General features: G+C 44.6%; 1 protein-coding gene and 1 long non-coding RNA gene across 2 annotated transcripts in view; one reads left to right on the forward strand and one right to left on the reverse strand.

Moving 5' to 3' along the window:
* RAB4A (RAB4A, member RAS oncogene family) overlaps positions 1-17,619 on the forward strand; it is a 45,514-nt gene extending 27,895 nt beyond the window's left edge. The window contains exons 4-8 of the mRNA XM_060642767.3: positions 4,056-4,118; positions 5,887-6,041; positions 7,273-7,368; positions 11,628-11,764; positions 15,893-17,619. Of these exons, the coding sequence (XP_060498750.1) occupies positions 4,056-4,118; positions 5,887-6,041; positions 7,273-7,368; positions 11,628-11,743 (430 nt within the window). The 3' untranslated portion in view covers positions 11,744-11,764; positions 15,893-17,619. The remainder of the gene's footprint in view (positions 1-4,055; positions 4,119-5,886; positions 6,042-7,272; positions 7,369-11,627; positions 11,765-15,892) is intronic.
* Positions 10,154-14,823, reverse strand: LOC132685434 (uncharacterized). Its single transcript, XR_009613094.2, has 3 exons — positions 14,741-14,823; positions 11,777-11,868; positions 10,154-10,267 (listed from the first exon to the last, which is right to left on the reverse strand). It is a non-coding gene; the product is annotated as an uncharacterized LOC132685434 (long non-coding RNA).
* Positions 17,620-17,995: the final 376 nt, after the last annotated feature.

Genomic DNA, 17,995 nt, shown 5'->3' on the forward strand with positions numbered 1-17,995 from the left:
TCACGATCATTCTTCTGGAACCACTGATCAAACACACAGACTTGTGTTTTCTCAGCCCCAAACCCTCACCGGAATGACTATAAAATAACAGAAATGGCATTAACTCGCAAACACCCAGAAAGGGAGGGTACGTGATTAGTGGATGGTGACTGACTAAAAGCTACATCTGAGTGCCCATAATGGGAGGGCAGGGAGCTGGAGGCCACGTCCTCCTGCTGAGTCCCAAGAAAGGTCAGGATTTGGAAGCTTCAGGTTCTACAGGAGGGAGGTTTAAAGTGTTTCTGTATGTGTGCACACACACACACACACGATGAGAAGTTCAGTCTCTGAGTTAAAGCAGGGTCTAGACGCGAAGTCATAAGGCGCAGCAGAGGACAGGGACGAGGGAAGGACTGAAAAGAAGGAAATCGGTGAAAGTCTGCGAACCCTCGCCCTCTTCTCCCACCTCTTCCCTGGCTGCTGGCCGCCAGGTGCGTATTCAGGAGAAACAATTTTTCTCTGCAGAAGAATGAGTAGCCCCAAAGGAAAGGCCTAAATATAATAACATGCTGGCGTCTCCAATGAAATAGCCCAATGTCTGTGATTTTTCTACTGAAGAAACGAGATTCCAGATGTATCGGGCCCGCCTTAGACCAAATGCAAATGAATGGGGCAAAAAATCCCAACTGGCGTGCATGTCGTGTGAAATTTCAGAGGACAAAGAGGCAGTGGAGACACAAAAAGATCCCCAGAAGAAAAACACAGTCACATTAAAGGAGCAGAAATGGGGATTGCATTTCACCATTCAACAGCAGCATGCAGAAGCCAGAAGATACGGAAGCCTCACCCTGCCAACTCAGCATGAAAAATCCCATTCCGACCTTCGAAACTTAGCCAAACTATCAACCAAGTGTGATAGATAATAAAGTCAGAAGACCTTCAGATATTCAAGAGTAGGGGAAACAAAGGTTATCTTTCACACACTCTTTCTTAGAAACTTCGGGAGGGTACGCTTCATCAATACAAAGAAGTAAACCCTGAAAGAGGACGGTGAAGCACCGCAGGCCGGTCGGTGGCAGGCAAGGGTGCTCCCCGGGAGGAAGAGGAGACGGAGGGAAGGGGGTGGGAGGTTATGAGTGTGCTAGATTCTTATCAAAGCAGGAAAGCAGTAAGCCCTGAAACTCACAAGTCAAATAGTTTCATAAGCATCTTACAGAAAGATGAAAGCAAATGCCGGAGAAAGGAAACGAAGATCCGTGAAAGTAGGGACGTTTGTGCGTTTCTTTGTTGCTTCTCCAAAGCCCTGGGGAGAAGATAGCACGTAGGTGTTCAACATGTATTCTGTTAGTGACTTCATTTAGGAAAAAAGTCAAGTGCAAGGGAAGGAACTCGCCTTGGGAGTGGGGCTCCCAGGAAGAGTGAGGCGGGAGACAGCGGAGTTTCATGTTGAGACTTTCAGCACTATTTCCTTTTCAAACTACGTACCTGTATTACTCTGCTTTAAATGACTTTTGAGAAACATTAACTGCCTCAAAAAAAGTACTCTTAAATGCTTATATTTGTATACTTGAATAATTTGTTAGACACCACATGTCAAAATACCGTGTTTTAAAGTGAATGACGCGGCCGATATAATTCAGTTTATCTTGAGGAAAACTCTTACCCCTTTCTCTGGATACTAGATGTCTGCTAGTTTCTGGAAACTAAAATAGAAAAGAGTTGCCTCCGCGTATGTGGAGAAGAGGCCTCCCTCCAGTCCGAGAGGCGGCCCCAGGAAGCACTCACAATGCGGCCCTTCCCACGCTGCACCTGTCCGCCAGGTCTCCAAGCATATGCCCTGCAGAGCGCGGTCGACGGGTAGAAAGGAGAAGCCTCAAGCTATCTGTGTGCCTTTGGAGTTTAAGAGCCGAAAAATACATTCAAAAATAGCTGCCCTTTTCAAAGTATCAAACTAATCATGAGTCATCTTGTTTGTTTTTGATAAGTTCCCCAGTTTCCTTTTTGCCCTAAAGATAGGCACTGTTCTGTGATGTGTATTTTCGGACACCAAACGGGGGGTTTTCCACACCTGTTCTCCAGTTTTCCGATACCAACTCGGTGTCCAACAATTCAACTCCAATTCTGACTCTCTCTGGAATCAGCATCCGACCCCACAGGCTAAGGGGTCCCACAGACCTGCTCCCACTTCATACACTAGTCCTAAATTAGGTGCCCAAGCCATCCTCCCTTCTGCCCAGCAAAATACAAATTCACAGGTTCCCACAACACATCCCCCAGGTTCAGTAATTTGTTAGAACAGCTCACAGAACTTAGGAAAGCACTGCATTCACTGTCACCAGTTTATTATAAAGGATACAACCCAGGAACAGCCAAGAGATGCATTGGGCAGTGTATGTGGGAATTGGGTGCTGAGCTCCCAGACCCTCTCCGGGTGCTCTGCCCTCTCTGCCCCTGCAAGTGATCATGAACTCAGAAGCGCTCTGAACCCTATCATTTAGGGGTTCTTACGGAGGTGTCGGTAGGTGAACACGGTTGATTCAATCATCGACCGTTGGCAGTTGAGGTCCATTTCCAGCGTCTGAGCACAGGAAGCCTTGTAGGTGTTGACGAGGAATTTGGTTGCTCAGGAAAATGGACCAAGGGGCACAAGTGGCAGTGGGGACACGCGTGGTAGTGGGTGACTGCAGGGATCCAGGCGGAGACCGGTGGTTTGGGTTAGGATGGCCCTGCTGAAGCTGGAAGAACATGGACGACACAGGAGACGTCAGTTAGCGAGCCAAGACCTGACTGGTGGGTCCAGTGTGGAGAAGGTTGAGGATAAACGCAGAGTTTTCTGGCTGATAAACAGAGGGGCGGTGGCGTTCCCCACCCCCCAAACCAGAATGGACGTGGCGGGTAGGAGCCAAGACGTCCTGTCTTGTAAATGTTAAGGGTGACGTGTTCATTAGGCAGTCACGAGGGGGCGTTGGGGCAGCAGCCGGATCTTCCAGAAGTAGCCCGAGCCGCAGATTACTCTCGGGTCAAGGTGTGACTAGAAGAGAGAACCCGGGACTGAGCCCCAGCTCCGAGGAACTCTGGTACAAACAGGGCAGGCTGGCTCGCGAGAGTGTGACCCCGAGCTGGAGGAGGAGAAGCGGCCAGTGAGGGAGGAGAGCGGGGCGGCTGGTTCAGGGAGGGGTGAGGCGGGTGGAGGGATAAGGACCCAGAAATGCCGCCGGACTCGGAGACGCGGAGGAGCGGACACGGACGCCAGAGCAGTGGTGAAGAGAAGGAAACAGCTGCTGGGGACAACTGCTTTGGAGGAATTGGGGTGCAGAGAGGAACAAACAGCGGGACGGTAGCCGAAAGGACTGCGCCGCATGTCTTGCTGTTCAAGATGGGACGTAGCGGAGCACATTTTATGTTGCTGATGGGGGGTGGAATCGAACAGAGAAGGAGAGGCTGATACTACTGGGGAGAAAGCGTGTTACTGAGAGAAAATAATCCTGAGGACCGTGAGAACGGATAAGATGTGTCAGAGGCACTCAGTTGGCATAGGCGAAGCGGCCTTTCCTTGTTAGGAGTGGGGAGGGGAAAAGAAGGTGAGTACGGGGGCGGTGGGGGCAGTGGCTTCCCGGTTGGAAGATGTAGTGGATTCCCACCCGAGGACTTCCCTTTTCCCGGGAAAAGAGGGGGGCAGCTACGCAGGGCCATGGAGAAGGCCTGAAACTCCCCAGAGGAAGCAGGGCAGGAGTGCTGGGTGCTGAGCGCCCGCCTAGGGGTTCTGATGGCTCCCTAAGACGCTTTGCCCCTCCTTGTAAGTTCAGAGCCGATCTTGGGTGCTGGGGGAGAGCTTCATCTACCTGTTAGGAAATGTCATCGTTGTCTCAGCCGCACGTCCCCCCACCTCCCCAGCGTTTCTGTGACGTGATTTCAGACAGGCGAGCCCGTCGTGCGCTCGCTCAGATGTCTGCATCATTTCTGTTTTAATGCAACACCTGTCCCTGCGTGGTGGTCTGCAAAGCAAAAATAGGTGACAGTGTTCAGTGGGAGAGGATCTTGATTGGCCAGAAGTAAGAGTAGTGTAACTCTTTCAGGTCTGTGACGAGAAGTTATTACAGAGGTGCCGCGGGAGCACTCCTCGTCTACGACATCACCAGGTAACGTGACCCCTCCCGCCCCAGTCCCCACCCCCGGTAGAAGAGGCAGCCCTGCTCCCCGGAGCCTGGTCTTGCCAAAGCGCACCTGCGTGCAGTGTGTGCTTTGTGCCTGGGCTTCTGGAATCCCCTCGGCCCCTTCATCCGGGGCTTTAGAGGTGTCTGAGCCAGCCACTGCTGCCCCTTTGCCATGTAAGGAAATGCATCGGTGAGGTTTTAGATAAAGCATCCCCAGCAGTTCATTATGTTTCTTAGCTTGATGCTTTGACACATTCCTCAAGGTTCCCAAAGTGAATGTTTAGGTGTGGTAAATTATTAGAAGTCATCGATGTCGACGAAGGGTGAGGGCCCAGGCTCTGGGCTCTGACCGCCTGGGTTCGCATGCAGCTCTGGGCGGCTAGCTGGGTGGTCCTCGGGGAGGGTGCCGTAGCGTCTGGACTTCAATGTCCTGGTCCGTTACAGGGAGCGCTGATAATTGTGTAAGACTTGGGAGGTTTGCAGCTGGTTAAATCGGTTGGTGTAAGGCTCTTGGCACATCATAAGGATCTGAGTGCACTGTCACCCACATATCACGAATTAAATTAGAAATTTGGTTCCTTGGTCTCACTTGCCCCATCTCGAGGGCTCAGTAGCCTCATGGGACTGGTGGCTGCTGAATTGGACGGTACGGATTATAGAACATTCTTGTCCTTGCAGAAGTCCCATCAGACAGCACTGATCTCAGTGTGTGCCGGCACCACCTTAACGTTTATTTATTTTTGACACAGAGAGAGACAGAGCATGAATGGGGGAGGGTCAGAGAGAGGGAGACACAGAATCTGAAACAGGCTCCAGGCTCCGAGCTGTCAGGACAGAGCCCGATGCGGGGCTCGAACTCACGAACCGCGAGATCATGACCTGAGCCGAAGTCGGCCGCTTAACCGACTGAGCCACCCAGGCGCCCCCGGCACCACCTTAAAAATGTCATCTATACCCTATCATCTGGCAGCTCTTTCCGGTAGGAACTTGCCCAAAGAGTGTCACCTTGCTGCTGTGACACCCAGTCTGTATGTTCGGAAGGAGGCACGCTGGCAATGAGGTGGCAGCTCCTGGCCCGGCCCTGCCGCACTCGCTCAGGCAGTGAAAGGCTCAGCTTGCCAACTGCAAAGTCATCAGGCTAAGTAATCTGCCCGCAGGGCAGATGTGTCCCTGAATGTATCCGGACAGAAGACAGCAGATGGCGGAGCTGGTCCTGGAGTCCAACGGACCCAGTCAAGTCCTGGCTCCGCCACTGGCTGCTTGTGTGACTTTGGGCAACTTAATTAATCTCTCCGGGCCTCAGGTTTCTCATGGAAAAGGGAGGTAGAGTTTATGCACAGAGTCTTTATAAAGAATGTGATAAATTCCTACAAAGTACGAGCATGCCGCACGGACCTGCTACATGATAGCAGCTACCTGTTAGAACTTGCTTCCCCACGTTGCACACAACTGAGCCTAGAGCTAAGAGCTCAATAAATATTAGCAAAATGAATAAAGGAACTTCTGTTTCCTTTTGCACCGATTGGGCAAAAACAAATAGCAAAGTATCTGACTTGCTGTCGCCATTTTTCTGGAAGAAAAACAAACCCTATGGCGTGGTGTGTAATTGAGCGTTCAGGTTACCTGAGTAACCTTAAAGGTTGTTGACCTTACCCTGACATGTTTAAAAGCAGTGTGAGTAGTGTGAATGATTGGAAAGAGTTGCTAGTTTTATAAAAAACATGTATTATTTTCACAATCTTATATTATGCAGCCGAGAAACCTACAATGCGCTTACTAATTGGTTAACAGATGCCAGAATGCTAGCGAGTCAGAACATTGTGATCATCCTCTGTGGGAACAAGAAGGACCTGGACGCAGATCGTGAAGTTACTTTCTTAGAAGCCTCCAGATTTGCTCAAGAAAATGGCAAGTGACCTTTTACTTGATACTACCGCTTTTCAAATGGGCGGATCTGGGGGTGACAACATTGCTTTGGGTTTACCGTATCTACTGAAATTTTAGGATTAAGCCGTACTTAAGAAATGTGAGATCTCCTGTGGTTTTTAGTAAATTTAGACTTACTTAACCTATCTTCACTGTATTCTGCCCGCCAGGTTACGATGAGGATAAAAGCAAATGTGCAAATACTGTGTAATGACCTTTCAGTCCAAGGTCTTTGAACAGCCCAGGCTTTGGTCTAAAGTGAAATTTATAATATTAATTTTTAAAGGCCCTAATCAGGTGATGTCCTGTCCTTTTTCTCCCCCCCCCCCCAATGTAATTTGGAGCTAAGTTGGTAAAATGTTAGATCTAAATAGAAGAGGAAGCAGTGGAAGAGATACTAGGCTTATTGGCTTTATTTTAGTTACATTAAATTAAAGTCATTTGGTTCTAGATGCCCTTGAAACCTCTATGATTTTCCCTACAGAACACCAGAGAGCGACACATAAAATTAATGGTTGCTTATAGATCACAAAACGATCAGAATTTAGACATTTTAAATAATTTTTAGAACCAGTCAAGAACTAAAATATCCTAGCGCCAATTGTCCCTTGGAGTCTAGGACTACCAAATTACACTCTTACAGATTGGTGTTGTGCTAAGAAAATAAGCATGGGAGAAGAACCTAAGCCATCGTGAGTTTGGAAAGAAACCATTTAGAAATACAGAAGCAAGGCGAGCCGGCCTCCCCACTGGGGTAGTAAGCGCCCCGGTGGATACGAAGAGTATTAATTCATAGAAGGCCTCTTCGCCGTCAGCATGACAAGCTGCCGTGTAGTCCCTTCCAAAATGAAAAACCTTTCGGTTGTATCCATGGTGACATGAAGAATATTTGGAGGATCTCCATCTCGTGTCGACAGCTGGGCCTTCTCTAGCAGCCTGCTTCCTTACCAAACGCTGGAGCTCGCACAGTCTCTCCAGTAGACTTGAGTGCTAACACAAGGTGTCTCCCGCTTTTCAGGAAAGCGTAGATGTCTTCTAACATTTAAAAAGCCGTATTTACATTTATTGATTTTATTTGCAGAAATATGTGGTTCCTAAGTAATAAATTCCTTTTTTGCCTGCTGTTCGAAGAGAATTCTGAACAGGCTGTTCGTTATTGAATTGTGATCGTCCTCTAAACATGGCTTCGTGTTTTGTTTGATGTCACTTTTAGAGCTGATGTTCTTGGAAACAAGTGCACTAACGGGGGAGAATGTGGAAGAGGCCTTTGTACAATGTGCAAGAAAAATACTTAACAAAATTGAATCAGGTAAAAAGTTTTCCATCAGTAAACTTTTCTTCAGCGTATTTTACTGTCTAGCCCAGCAGTATCACCTTTTAGTTTTCCAGGAGTGATTTAGTCCAGGAGTGTTCTCTCTACATCCGCCAACCTAAAATTGCCACTTACGGTTTTGAAGGCCTTGTGCACATGGCTGAGGTGAAACCCCACCCTTGTTCGTAGTGGCTTCCATGGCCCACTGGTGACAGAGGATGGGCAGTCGGGGCCTCAGTGGGTGTTGGCTTTCAGAACCCCGGCCTTTTTGGGATCCATCGCTTCGAGGAGGAAGATTGGAGCTCTGTTCGCTCTCTGACCACAGCTCACTAGCCCTGCTGGGCCACGGTCATGTGGCGTGATGGTGGACCGCCTGCGTGAGGTTAAGGAAGTTATGGGTACATGCACGATGTTGGTACTTGAAGCTTGTACCTCGTGGATAATTTATTTCTGAAGCTAACTGAGCGTGCTTCGGTAGTAACGTGTCTCATTATTTTGTTGTATTTGTCGCTTCAGTAAAAATGAGTTTAAAATAACCTGGGGCTCCGGGGTGGCTCTGCCAGTTGAGTGTCCGACTTTGGCTCAAGTCATGGTCTCACGGTTCGTGAATTCGAGCCCTGCTTGCGTTCTCTGCTCTCGGTGCAGAGCCTGCTTCAGATCCTCTGTCTCCCTCTCCTCGCCTGCTTGCACACACTCTCTCTCTTTCTCTCTCCCAAAAATAAACAGATTTTTAAAAAAACATAAAAAAATAAAATAATCCTTGTTTAGGCAGCAGACAAAATAGTATGTAGTTGTCATTATTAAAGTTGAGTTTTATTAAGATACCGAAATTATATGTAGATGTTCACTTTTTAATTGATTCACTCAAATATCTGAAGGTTGGTTCTTTGTCAGGTGCTAGGATACAAAAACGAATTAATCACAACCTTTGCCCTCAAGAAACTGTCTTTCATGAGACACATCAAAAGAATTACAATACGGTGTGGAGGATACAATAATTGGGAGGCGCATAGAATCCTGGGGTCGCACAGAGAAGGGGAACCTGCCCAGCCAGGTCGTGGAGGTGGTGTCCCTCCAAGAGGAGGTGATAACCGAGCCCAGTCTTTCAAAATGTAGGAATGAGCCAGCCTAGGGAGTGGAGAGGAGGGTAGTCCAGCAGAAGGGACAGCAGGAGTTGAGACTGGCAGAAAATGACCGCAAAGTTGAAATCACTAGAACAGAGAGACTACAGTGGGGGGGTCGCAGAGGAGAAGGTTGGAGAGAGGCACCCGCCAGGCCAGTGATTCTCATCAAGGATCTGGAACTTTGTCCTGTGGGTTACTGAGTCTCACCTCTGGCTGTCCACTAGAGTCACCTGGGACACGAAAATTCAGATCCCAGGCCCCACCTCTTGAGATGCTGATTAATTGGGCTGAAGCATAGTCTGGGCATCAGCATTCTAAAAGCCCTCGTATGTGATTGACTCTAGCGCTCCTCCAGGATTGAGAACCACGGCTGTACGGGATGGGAAGCTATTCAGGGATGGGAGCAGCGAGTGGTAAGGTCAGGTCGGGACCTGAGATACATCATGCATGTAGGCGGCCACGTCGAGGACAGAGTGAAAGAACAGGACTAGAGACCGGGAGAGCAATTAAGGCATTTTTGAGTAATCCAAGTAAAATATGACTGATTAAAGCTTTAAGGAGGATGTGGAAGTAACGATAAGGAGATATAGATGAATCTAAGAAATATTTTGGTAGCAGCGTCATGTGACTCCAACGCTAAATAGTAGGGCAGTTGGTTTTGGGGTGAGGGGGGCGGTGAGGCGGTGGGGTCGGGAAGGCATGAGGAGCCAAGGATAACTAGATGTCACACTTGGGTAACTCGGTAAAGAGATGTCATTAAGCCAGAGGATAAGCGGGCTCAAGGGAATGAAGGGGAGTCCGTTTCTGATGGGTTCCCTTTGCAGTGCCACTGGCACAACAAGCACGTGCAGTTACAAGCTCTGGGGAGAGGTCTGGGCTGCCGGTATCCATTTGGGAGTCATCAGTACGTAGGAGTAGTCGAAACTACGGAAGGAACGTGATCATCCGAGAGCAGTTGAGAGTGAGAAAAGCAGTGATCAAAAGCAGAGCCTTGGAGACCGAGAGAGAAAAGGAGGAACCTACAAAAGAGAAGGAAATGGTCAGAGATGTCTGGAAAGAACCAGGGGAAAGTGGGTATCATCTCAGCCCAAACACTAAGCGAGTCAAAGACTTGTTCGCGATCGAGTGAGATGGAGACCAGTCTGATAAGCTAAGAACTAAGCTAAGAAATAGCCACAGGGGTGGGTAATAGGAAGTCACTGATCATCTTCATCAAGAACAGCTCCAGCAGAATTATGAAAATAGAAGACAGCAAATGAGGAACAAAGAGGAAGTGAGAAAGCAGAGTGAGTTTTGATTCCTCTCTTGAGGAAGAAGGTACTGGTATGGCAGGGTACAAAGGGGTAAAGAGGTTTCGGTGATGGAAGACATTTTAGCATTTCTAAGTGCCGAGAGAACATGAGGTAGAAAGTAAAGGAGAGGAGGTAGGGAGAGGGCATGACAGGGAAAGTAGGGCACTGGGTGAGGTAGTGGGAGAGAGGGTCGAGGGCCCAGATACAAGAGAGGGACACTTCATCCTTCTGGGTTTTCTTGATCTGAAAACAGAATATTTTTTCTTTATGAAATTTGGCACAAAAACTGTTACTTTTAAAGACTCTGTAACATAGTTATTAAAATTGACTTGGTGTTGAGTGTTGCCAAGCTCAGCCTGAGGTTTCATTTAATTACCTTGCCGCCTTAATACTGCATCCATGAATATAGTACACATAAGTTGACTCATATAAAACTTTCAAGGTCTATTTCTTCTGAGATCCTCAAAATCATAATTATGTCTAGGTGAAAGAATATAAAGATATTAGTTAAAATTTTTCAGCAGTATTTTTTAAATATGGTTCAAAAGCCATCATTTCCTCCTCTTTTTTTTCTTTTTTTACACAAAAGTTAGCCTGCTATAAATTCTGCTGCATCTTGCTTTTTGTACTTAACTAGATCTATGGATGATTACAAATCAACATACAGAGACTTCCCTATACATACATATGCTAAGGTACACATGTACGTATTTTGTGTGCACGTGTAATATTCAGTTGTCTGTGTTGCCATAATGTATTTAACCAGTCTACTTTGGACATTTGCTGTCACAGATAATACTGCAGTAAATAACCTTTTATATTCTCGTTTCGCATGTGCGGAGTGCGTGTGTAGGATAAGTTCCCAGGAGTGGAATTGCCAGGTCAAAGAACCTAAGCATTTGGATATTAGGTTGAGGCTGTCACATTCCTGCTATATATGAGGAATGGAGCCCCACTCTAATGAATAGAAGTGCTTATTGCACTAAAGCCACGCCCACGGGGGATATTACCACACTTGGGTTCGTACCATTCTGGTAAGTAGGCAGTGGTCTCCTTGTAGTTTAACTGGAAATTAATTTAGTTTTGTGTACATACTGCGTTCACATAATTCCAAATTCAAAAAATACAAAAGAGGATACAGCGAAAGTCTCCCTCCACACCCCTCTCGTGGCCCCTAGCCATCTAAAACTCCTTCTTTTTTTTTTTAACGTTTATTTATTTTTGAGACAGAGAGAGACAAAGCATGAATGGGGAGGGTCAGAGAGAGGGAGACACAGAATCTGAAACAGGCTCCAGGCTCTGAGCCATCAGCACAGAGCCCGACGCGGGGCTCGAACTCACGGACCGCAAGATCATGACCTGAGCCGAAGTCGGCCGCTTAACCGACTGAGCCACCCAAGCGCCCCTAAAACTCCTCCTTAAAGCCAGCCGTTATTATCACTTCTTTATATATCCTTCCAAAGGTATTTTTATGCCCATGCAAGAAAATGTGTATATGGTTTTACTCCTTTATTCAAAACATTGGGGTTTTTTTTTAATGTTTATTTATTTATTTTGAGAGCGTGTGAATGGTGGAGGGACAGGGAGAGAGGGAGTGAGAATCCCAAGCAGGCTCCACACTGTCAGTGCAGAGCCCGGTGCAGGGCTCAAACTCATAAACCGTGAGATCATGACTGGAGCCAAAATCAAGAGTCAGATGGTCAACTGACTGAGCCACCCAGACCCCCCTCAAAACACTGTTTACACACAGTGTTCTGCACTTTGCTTTTTTCATTGAATATATTTGGGGCACCACAGAAACGTAAAAACTTCTTTTAAAGAAGACTTGCTTGGTCCTTAGGTGAGCTGGACCCAGAAAGAATGGGCTCTGGTATTCAGTACGGAGATGCTGCCTTGAGACAGCTGAGGTCACCACGTCGCGCACAGGCCCCAAGTGCTCAGGAGTGTGGTTGTTAAAAGCAGCACAGGAGTGCACAGGTAGGTGCTCACATCACGGATCTTGGCTGACACAACCTTGTACTCTTCGTTACTTGGGCGTTCTATACATGCTTAGCTGTAAAGGTTGCTGTCGCTTTTTGCAGCTACGTTGAAATGGAGAGGTGATTGTATCATTAAAATTAGGTGTTTTCAACAACAGCGTTGAAACATTCTTCTCAAGCTCACATGGAACATTCACCAAGATAGACAACATTCGGAGCTATAAAACACACCTTAACAAATTTAAAAGAATAGAAATTACACAGTGTCTTCTCTTAGACCACAATGGAATTGAACTAGAAATCAATAACAGAGAGATAACTGGAAAATCCAAAATCTGTGGAGGTTAAACAGCACAGTTTTAAATAACTCATGGGTCAAGGAAGAAATCTCAAGAGGAACTTAAACACATTTGGAATTAAATGAAAATCAAAACACTGCTTATCAAAATGTGGAATGTGGTGTAAGCATTGTTAGAGGGAAATTTAAAGCATTGAATGAATAATTAGAAAAGAAGAAAGATCTAAAAATCCGTCATCTAAGTGTCCACCATCAGCAACTAGAAAAAGAGCAAATTAAATTCAAAGTAGGCAGAAGAAATAATAAGAACTAGAGCAGAAATCAAGGAGATTCAAACCAAGAAATCAATAGAGAAAAATGAACAAAATCAAAGCTGATTTATTGAAAAAGATCAATACAATCAATAACCTTGTAGCCAGGCTAATTAAGAAAAAAGAGAGACATAAATTACTAATATCAGAGATGAAAGAGGGGAATCACTGCAGGTCCTATGGACATGAAAAGGATAGTAAAAGAACACTATGCCCACAAGTTTGATAATACAGATGAAACAGACCAATTCCTTGAAAGACCTATTTGCCAAAACCCAAGAAAAAAAATAGACAATTTGACTAAGTCTACATCTATTAAAGAAACTGAACCAATGATTAATAATCTTCGAAAATAGAAAACACCAGGCCCAGATGGGTTCACTGGTGAGTTCTACCATTTAAGGAAGAAATTACACCATTTCTCTACAATCTCTTCCACAGGACAGAAGCAGATGGAATACTTGCTACTCGTTCTACGAGACCAGCGTTACCCTAATTCCAAAACCAGACAACGACATGACAAGAAAGCTACAGACCAGTATCTCTCATGAATATAGATGCAAAAATCCTCAATAAAATTTTAGCAAATCAAAGCCAACACTGTACAAAAAGAATTCTATGCCACTTCCAAGTGGGATTTATCCCAGGTATGCCAGGCTGGTTCAACATTCCAAAATCAGTTAATGTAATCCTTCATATCCATGGGCTAAAGAAGAAAAATCACCCGATCACATCAAGAGAAAAATCATTTGACAAAATCCGACACCCATTCATGATGAAAATTCTCAGTAAACTACGAATAGAGGGGAATTTCCTCAACGTGGGGAAGAGTATCTATAGAAAACTGCTAACATCATTAAACTTGAAGCTTTCCAATTCATAACAAGACACAAGGAAGGATGTCTCCGCTCACCGCTCCTTTTCAGCATCATCCTGGAAGTTCTAGCTCATGCAGTAAGACAAAAAAGGAAATAAAAAGTACACAGATAGGGAAGGAAGAAATTAATGTCTTTGTCCACAGATAACATGGTTATCTATGTGGAAAATCCAAAAGAATCCACAAGCTCCTACGCAAGCGGTTATACGGCAAGGCTATATGGCAAGATACAAGGTTAATAGACAAAACTCAATCACTTCTCTATATACCAGCAATGAACAAGTGCAGTTTGAAATTAAAAACACAATACTGTGTATATTAGCATTCAAGAAAAGGAAATATTCGGGTCTAATTCTAACAAAATAATGTATAAGATCTATATTAGGAAAAACCAAAGTGATTCTAAAGTTGACACGGAGTGACAGAAGACCCAGAACAAGCAGCACTGTATTGAAGGAGAAGAACAAAGCTGGACGACCATAGATCCTGGACTTCAAGACACTATTCAGCTATGGTCGTCCAGACAGTTTGGTATTGATGAAAGCATGAACAAAGAGATCAGTGAACCAGAACAGAGAGCTCAGAAATACACCCACGTCAATATAGTCAGCTGCTCTTTGATGAAGGAGCAAAGATGGTCCTTTCAACAGACGGTGCTAGAACAAGTGGCTAGCCACGTGCAAAAAAAAAAAAAAAAAGACTCTAGACACCACACACACACACACACACACACACACACACACCCCTACCCCTTACCCCCCTTTTCGCAAAGATTAAATCAAAATGGATTACAAACCTAAATGTAAAACATAAAACTATAAAACTCCTACAGGATAACGTAGGGAAAAAACCTAGGTGATCTTCAGTGTAATGATGACTTTTTAGATACAGCACCAAAGGCACCATCCACGAAAGAACCAGTCAATAAGCTGGGTTTCATTACAAAACTTGTGCTCTAGGAAAGACACCAAGAGAGTGAGAAGACAAGCCACAGACTGGGAGAAAATATTTCTGAAAGACATCTAGTTAAGGATTGTTATCCAAATAATACAAAGAACCCTTAAAACTTAACAGAAAACAACCCAGTTTATAAGTGGGCCAAAGACCTTAGCAGACACCTCACCAAAGACGACGTACCATAGATGTCAGTGAGTATATGACAAGATCGTGCACATCATATGTCATCAGGGAAATGCAGATTAAAACAACGATGAGGTACCACCACAGCATACTTACTAGAATGGCCAAAATAAAAGACGCGCACAACACCAGATGCTAGCAAGGACGTGGAGCGGGAGAACTGTCATACGTCCCTACTGGGGATGCAAAATGGTCCGGCCGCTTTGGAAGACAGCGCGGCAGCTCTTAGAAGACTAAACATTCTCCTACGATGTGATCCGGCAGTCTCACTTCTTGGTATTTACCCAGAGGAGTTGAAAACACAAAAATCTGCACGTGAACGCTTAAAGCAGCTTTATTCATAATTACCAAAACTTGGAAACAAGTGAGATGTCCTTCAGCAAATGGATCACTGAACTATGGTACATCCAGGCAATGGACAATTCAGCGCTAAAGAAAAAACAAAACAAAACAAAAACTCTCAAACCATGAAAAGGCTACATATACTGTATGCTTCCAACAAGATGACATTCTGGAAAAGGCAAAACTATGAAGATAATTAAAAGATCAGGGGTTGGGGTTGGGAGGGACGAATAGGCAGGGCCTAGAGGATATTTGGGGCAGTGAACATACTCTTATGATACTGTAACGATGGATACGTTTCATTATATATTTGTCCAAACCCATACAATGTACAGCATCAAGAGTTAACCGTAGTGTAAATAATGGACTCGGGGGGATGACGATGTGTCAGTGCAGCTTCATCCCTGGTAACAAATGTTCCACTCTGGTCTGGGATGCTGATCACGGGTGAGGCTCTGCATGTATGAGGGGCAGCGGGTATTTGGGAAACTGGGAAATCTATGAACTTTCCCCTCACTTTTGTCGTGAACCTCAAACTGCTCCCAAAAAGTAAAATCTTAGTAAGAAGAAAGTCCTAAAGCAACCGCTACAATAACATGACGAAGAGTTTTGGCTCATTAACCAACATAGGAATGAGAAGGAAATAAACACATAATTAATCTAAATAACCAAAAAGAAGGCAGAAAGAGGAAAGGGAGAGTAAGGAACAGATCAGACAAACAGAAAACAAATAGGAAATGGTAGATTAAACTCTACAAATTAAAAAAAAAAATGTTCTGCTTAAAAGAATGTAAACTTTAGGCTCTTAGAAAGAAAGGAAGGGTGGTCGTTGATGGGAGTAATTGAGATAGAGATTCTTCTGCCTTTGTATCAATACGGAGACTTTTTTGGGTTAAGTGAAGTCTAAATGTGTCTGTTGCTAAAATAGGCTTTTTTTAAATAAAATTTGCAAGTAGAGATCGTAGCTTCGTAAAGCTTCCCTTTTCCCATTTGCCACAGTGGACTTTTTTATGCACCTGCAACATCATCTAACAGGTGTACGTGACGTTTAAGTGGAGTAGGAAGATCTGTCCACCAAGTCCCTATGGGACTTTAAGCTGTATTTGCCTGCACATTTATAGTTACGCGGATTTCTAAATTGTTCTTCATATTTTTTAGGTGTTCAGGTGTTATTTGGGGCACAGTTGTCGGAGCTTGAAGGAGAAGTTTTTTACCACCGTCTTTTTCTACTTTATACAGAAGTAGATATTCCTGCGAAGAAGAATTCATTTGGGGTGATATGCAAGCTAGTAGATGTGGCACAGCAAATGATATAATAAATCTCATTAAGTGGACAGTTACCGTTAGAGGTATACATGTATGTAAAAATTTTCTGGTCCATATTTTCCCTTTCATCTTTGGTTTAAATCCTCACTGTGTGCTGTATATAGACTCTTACTCAATACGTCTCCACGGCATGGTATCTGATGTAGGATCTGTTAGAACGTTGCTCCCAGTGCAGTCTAAAATTTTATTTTTCTTAATCGTCTGAACTAAAACCTGTCGATGGCGAGTGTACTTTGATCATCTTGTCAGCTACATTGCACAGTTGGTTATATTGATGACCCGGTATTCGAAGACTCTGGCATTGACGGCCAGTGAGATGCTTCTTTACTTCCCATTTGCCACGGTCCACAAAGTGTTTACGTAACCCACACTTGAAATACTAGACCAGTAGTTACTCAGACACGGAAATAAAATGGGAAATGGGAGTTTTTCCATGAACTTGATGCTTTCCAGCACTCTGTTGATTTTACAGCACCTTCGTCCAGATCGATTCAGGAAGCGTAGCCAGAGTACCTGCTGTGTTTTAGGCACTGTGACCAGCACTAAGGATTCTGTTACCTTTACCCAGACTTACCAGGAAATCGATTCTGCTTTCGGCTGTTGGTAAATGCGACGGACGGTATAACTGGGGCCGCTCACCTGTTCCCCGTTTGCTGCTCTGTCTGGTCTCCCTGCTGGAAAACACTGTTCGTTACTGTGCTTTTCCTAGGATTCGGTGTATGACGTCACTGCCTCTTTTTTAAGTCTTTTATTGTTTTGTGTTCATTTTAAGGAAACCCACTAAATCAAGTTAATATTAAAGGAATACCACTCATCAAGAAATTGCTGTATAGCTTTTGCTGAATACTGAAATGCCTTACTACGGTTATCAAGTTGACATGTTTTTAATTCACATAAGGTATATCGAAGTGTAAAATATATTGTATTACAAAGACTTGTTCTAATATTTTAAAATGTCGATGCAAAAAACATATAATAGAACTTTTCTTTAAAGTTGAAATACAGTATTATTTAAGGCCAAAAGGTTAAAAAGCATTCTTCACCTTATATATGTTCTTTCACTGTGACTTTTCGCTGCAGACTGATTGGTGGGTTTCACTGCCTTTCAGTTAGAAGCTGCCTACTGCTTTTGTTGTTTTATTTAATCAACAGAGCACAGTGGCACTAGAAACTCTGGGAGGTGACTTGGGTAAAAAGATCAGTATGTATCTGTTTTAGGCGTCTTAATTTTGCTTTTTTTTTTTTCATTATTGCCTGGAATATTTTTGTTTTGAAAAGTCAGAAAATGAAGTAAGTTTTCAGACTGAACTACTACTGGACCTCGCTGGAAGAATGTTCGATTCGGCATCTCATTTATGATAGTTCTGCAGGCTGCTCATTTTTGAACAGCTCTTTGCATGGGATAGGAGCATGTCTGTTCTGCCACATCGCTTGATTCAAAAGCAAGAATTTTTAAAATAAGATGTTAACTTGGTTTACAAATGAGCCTATTAATTAAACCACAGGTACTGCATATAATTCCACATCGTTTGACCAATAAAAGTTGCTGGAGAACCAAACCATGGTGGTTCTTAATAAAGGCCTTTCAGGAAAAATGAAGAAGGGAGATAATTTAGTATATTGGTCAGTGGAGTGTTTTCCAACGCCCTCAACCAGTTCTCTGATTCTCCAGAGGTGTGAGGGGGGCGGCCTACAATTCAGTTCCAATATTCTATACCTAGAGATAGCATCAGATCCCACAGGTTACGGGCTTCGTCTGCCCCACCCCAGCACACACACACACACACACACACACACACACACACACACACTTCAGATACCACTGGCAAAGGGATGTGTTCTTGTTCCCCAACCTGGAACCTCATCACATCTTGTTGTTCAAGAGTTCAATCTCCAGCCTGCACCCCACCCTTCCCGAGTTGAGGTGGTGGGCCT

This window comes from Panthera onca, chromosome D2 (genome assembly GCF_046562875.1).
Source record: "Panthera onca isolate mPanOnc1 chromosome D2, mPanOnc1 haplotype 2, whole genome shotgun sequence".
Taxonomy (NCBI): Eukaryota; Metazoa; Chordata; class Mammalia; order Carnivora; family Felidae; genus Panthera; species Panthera onca.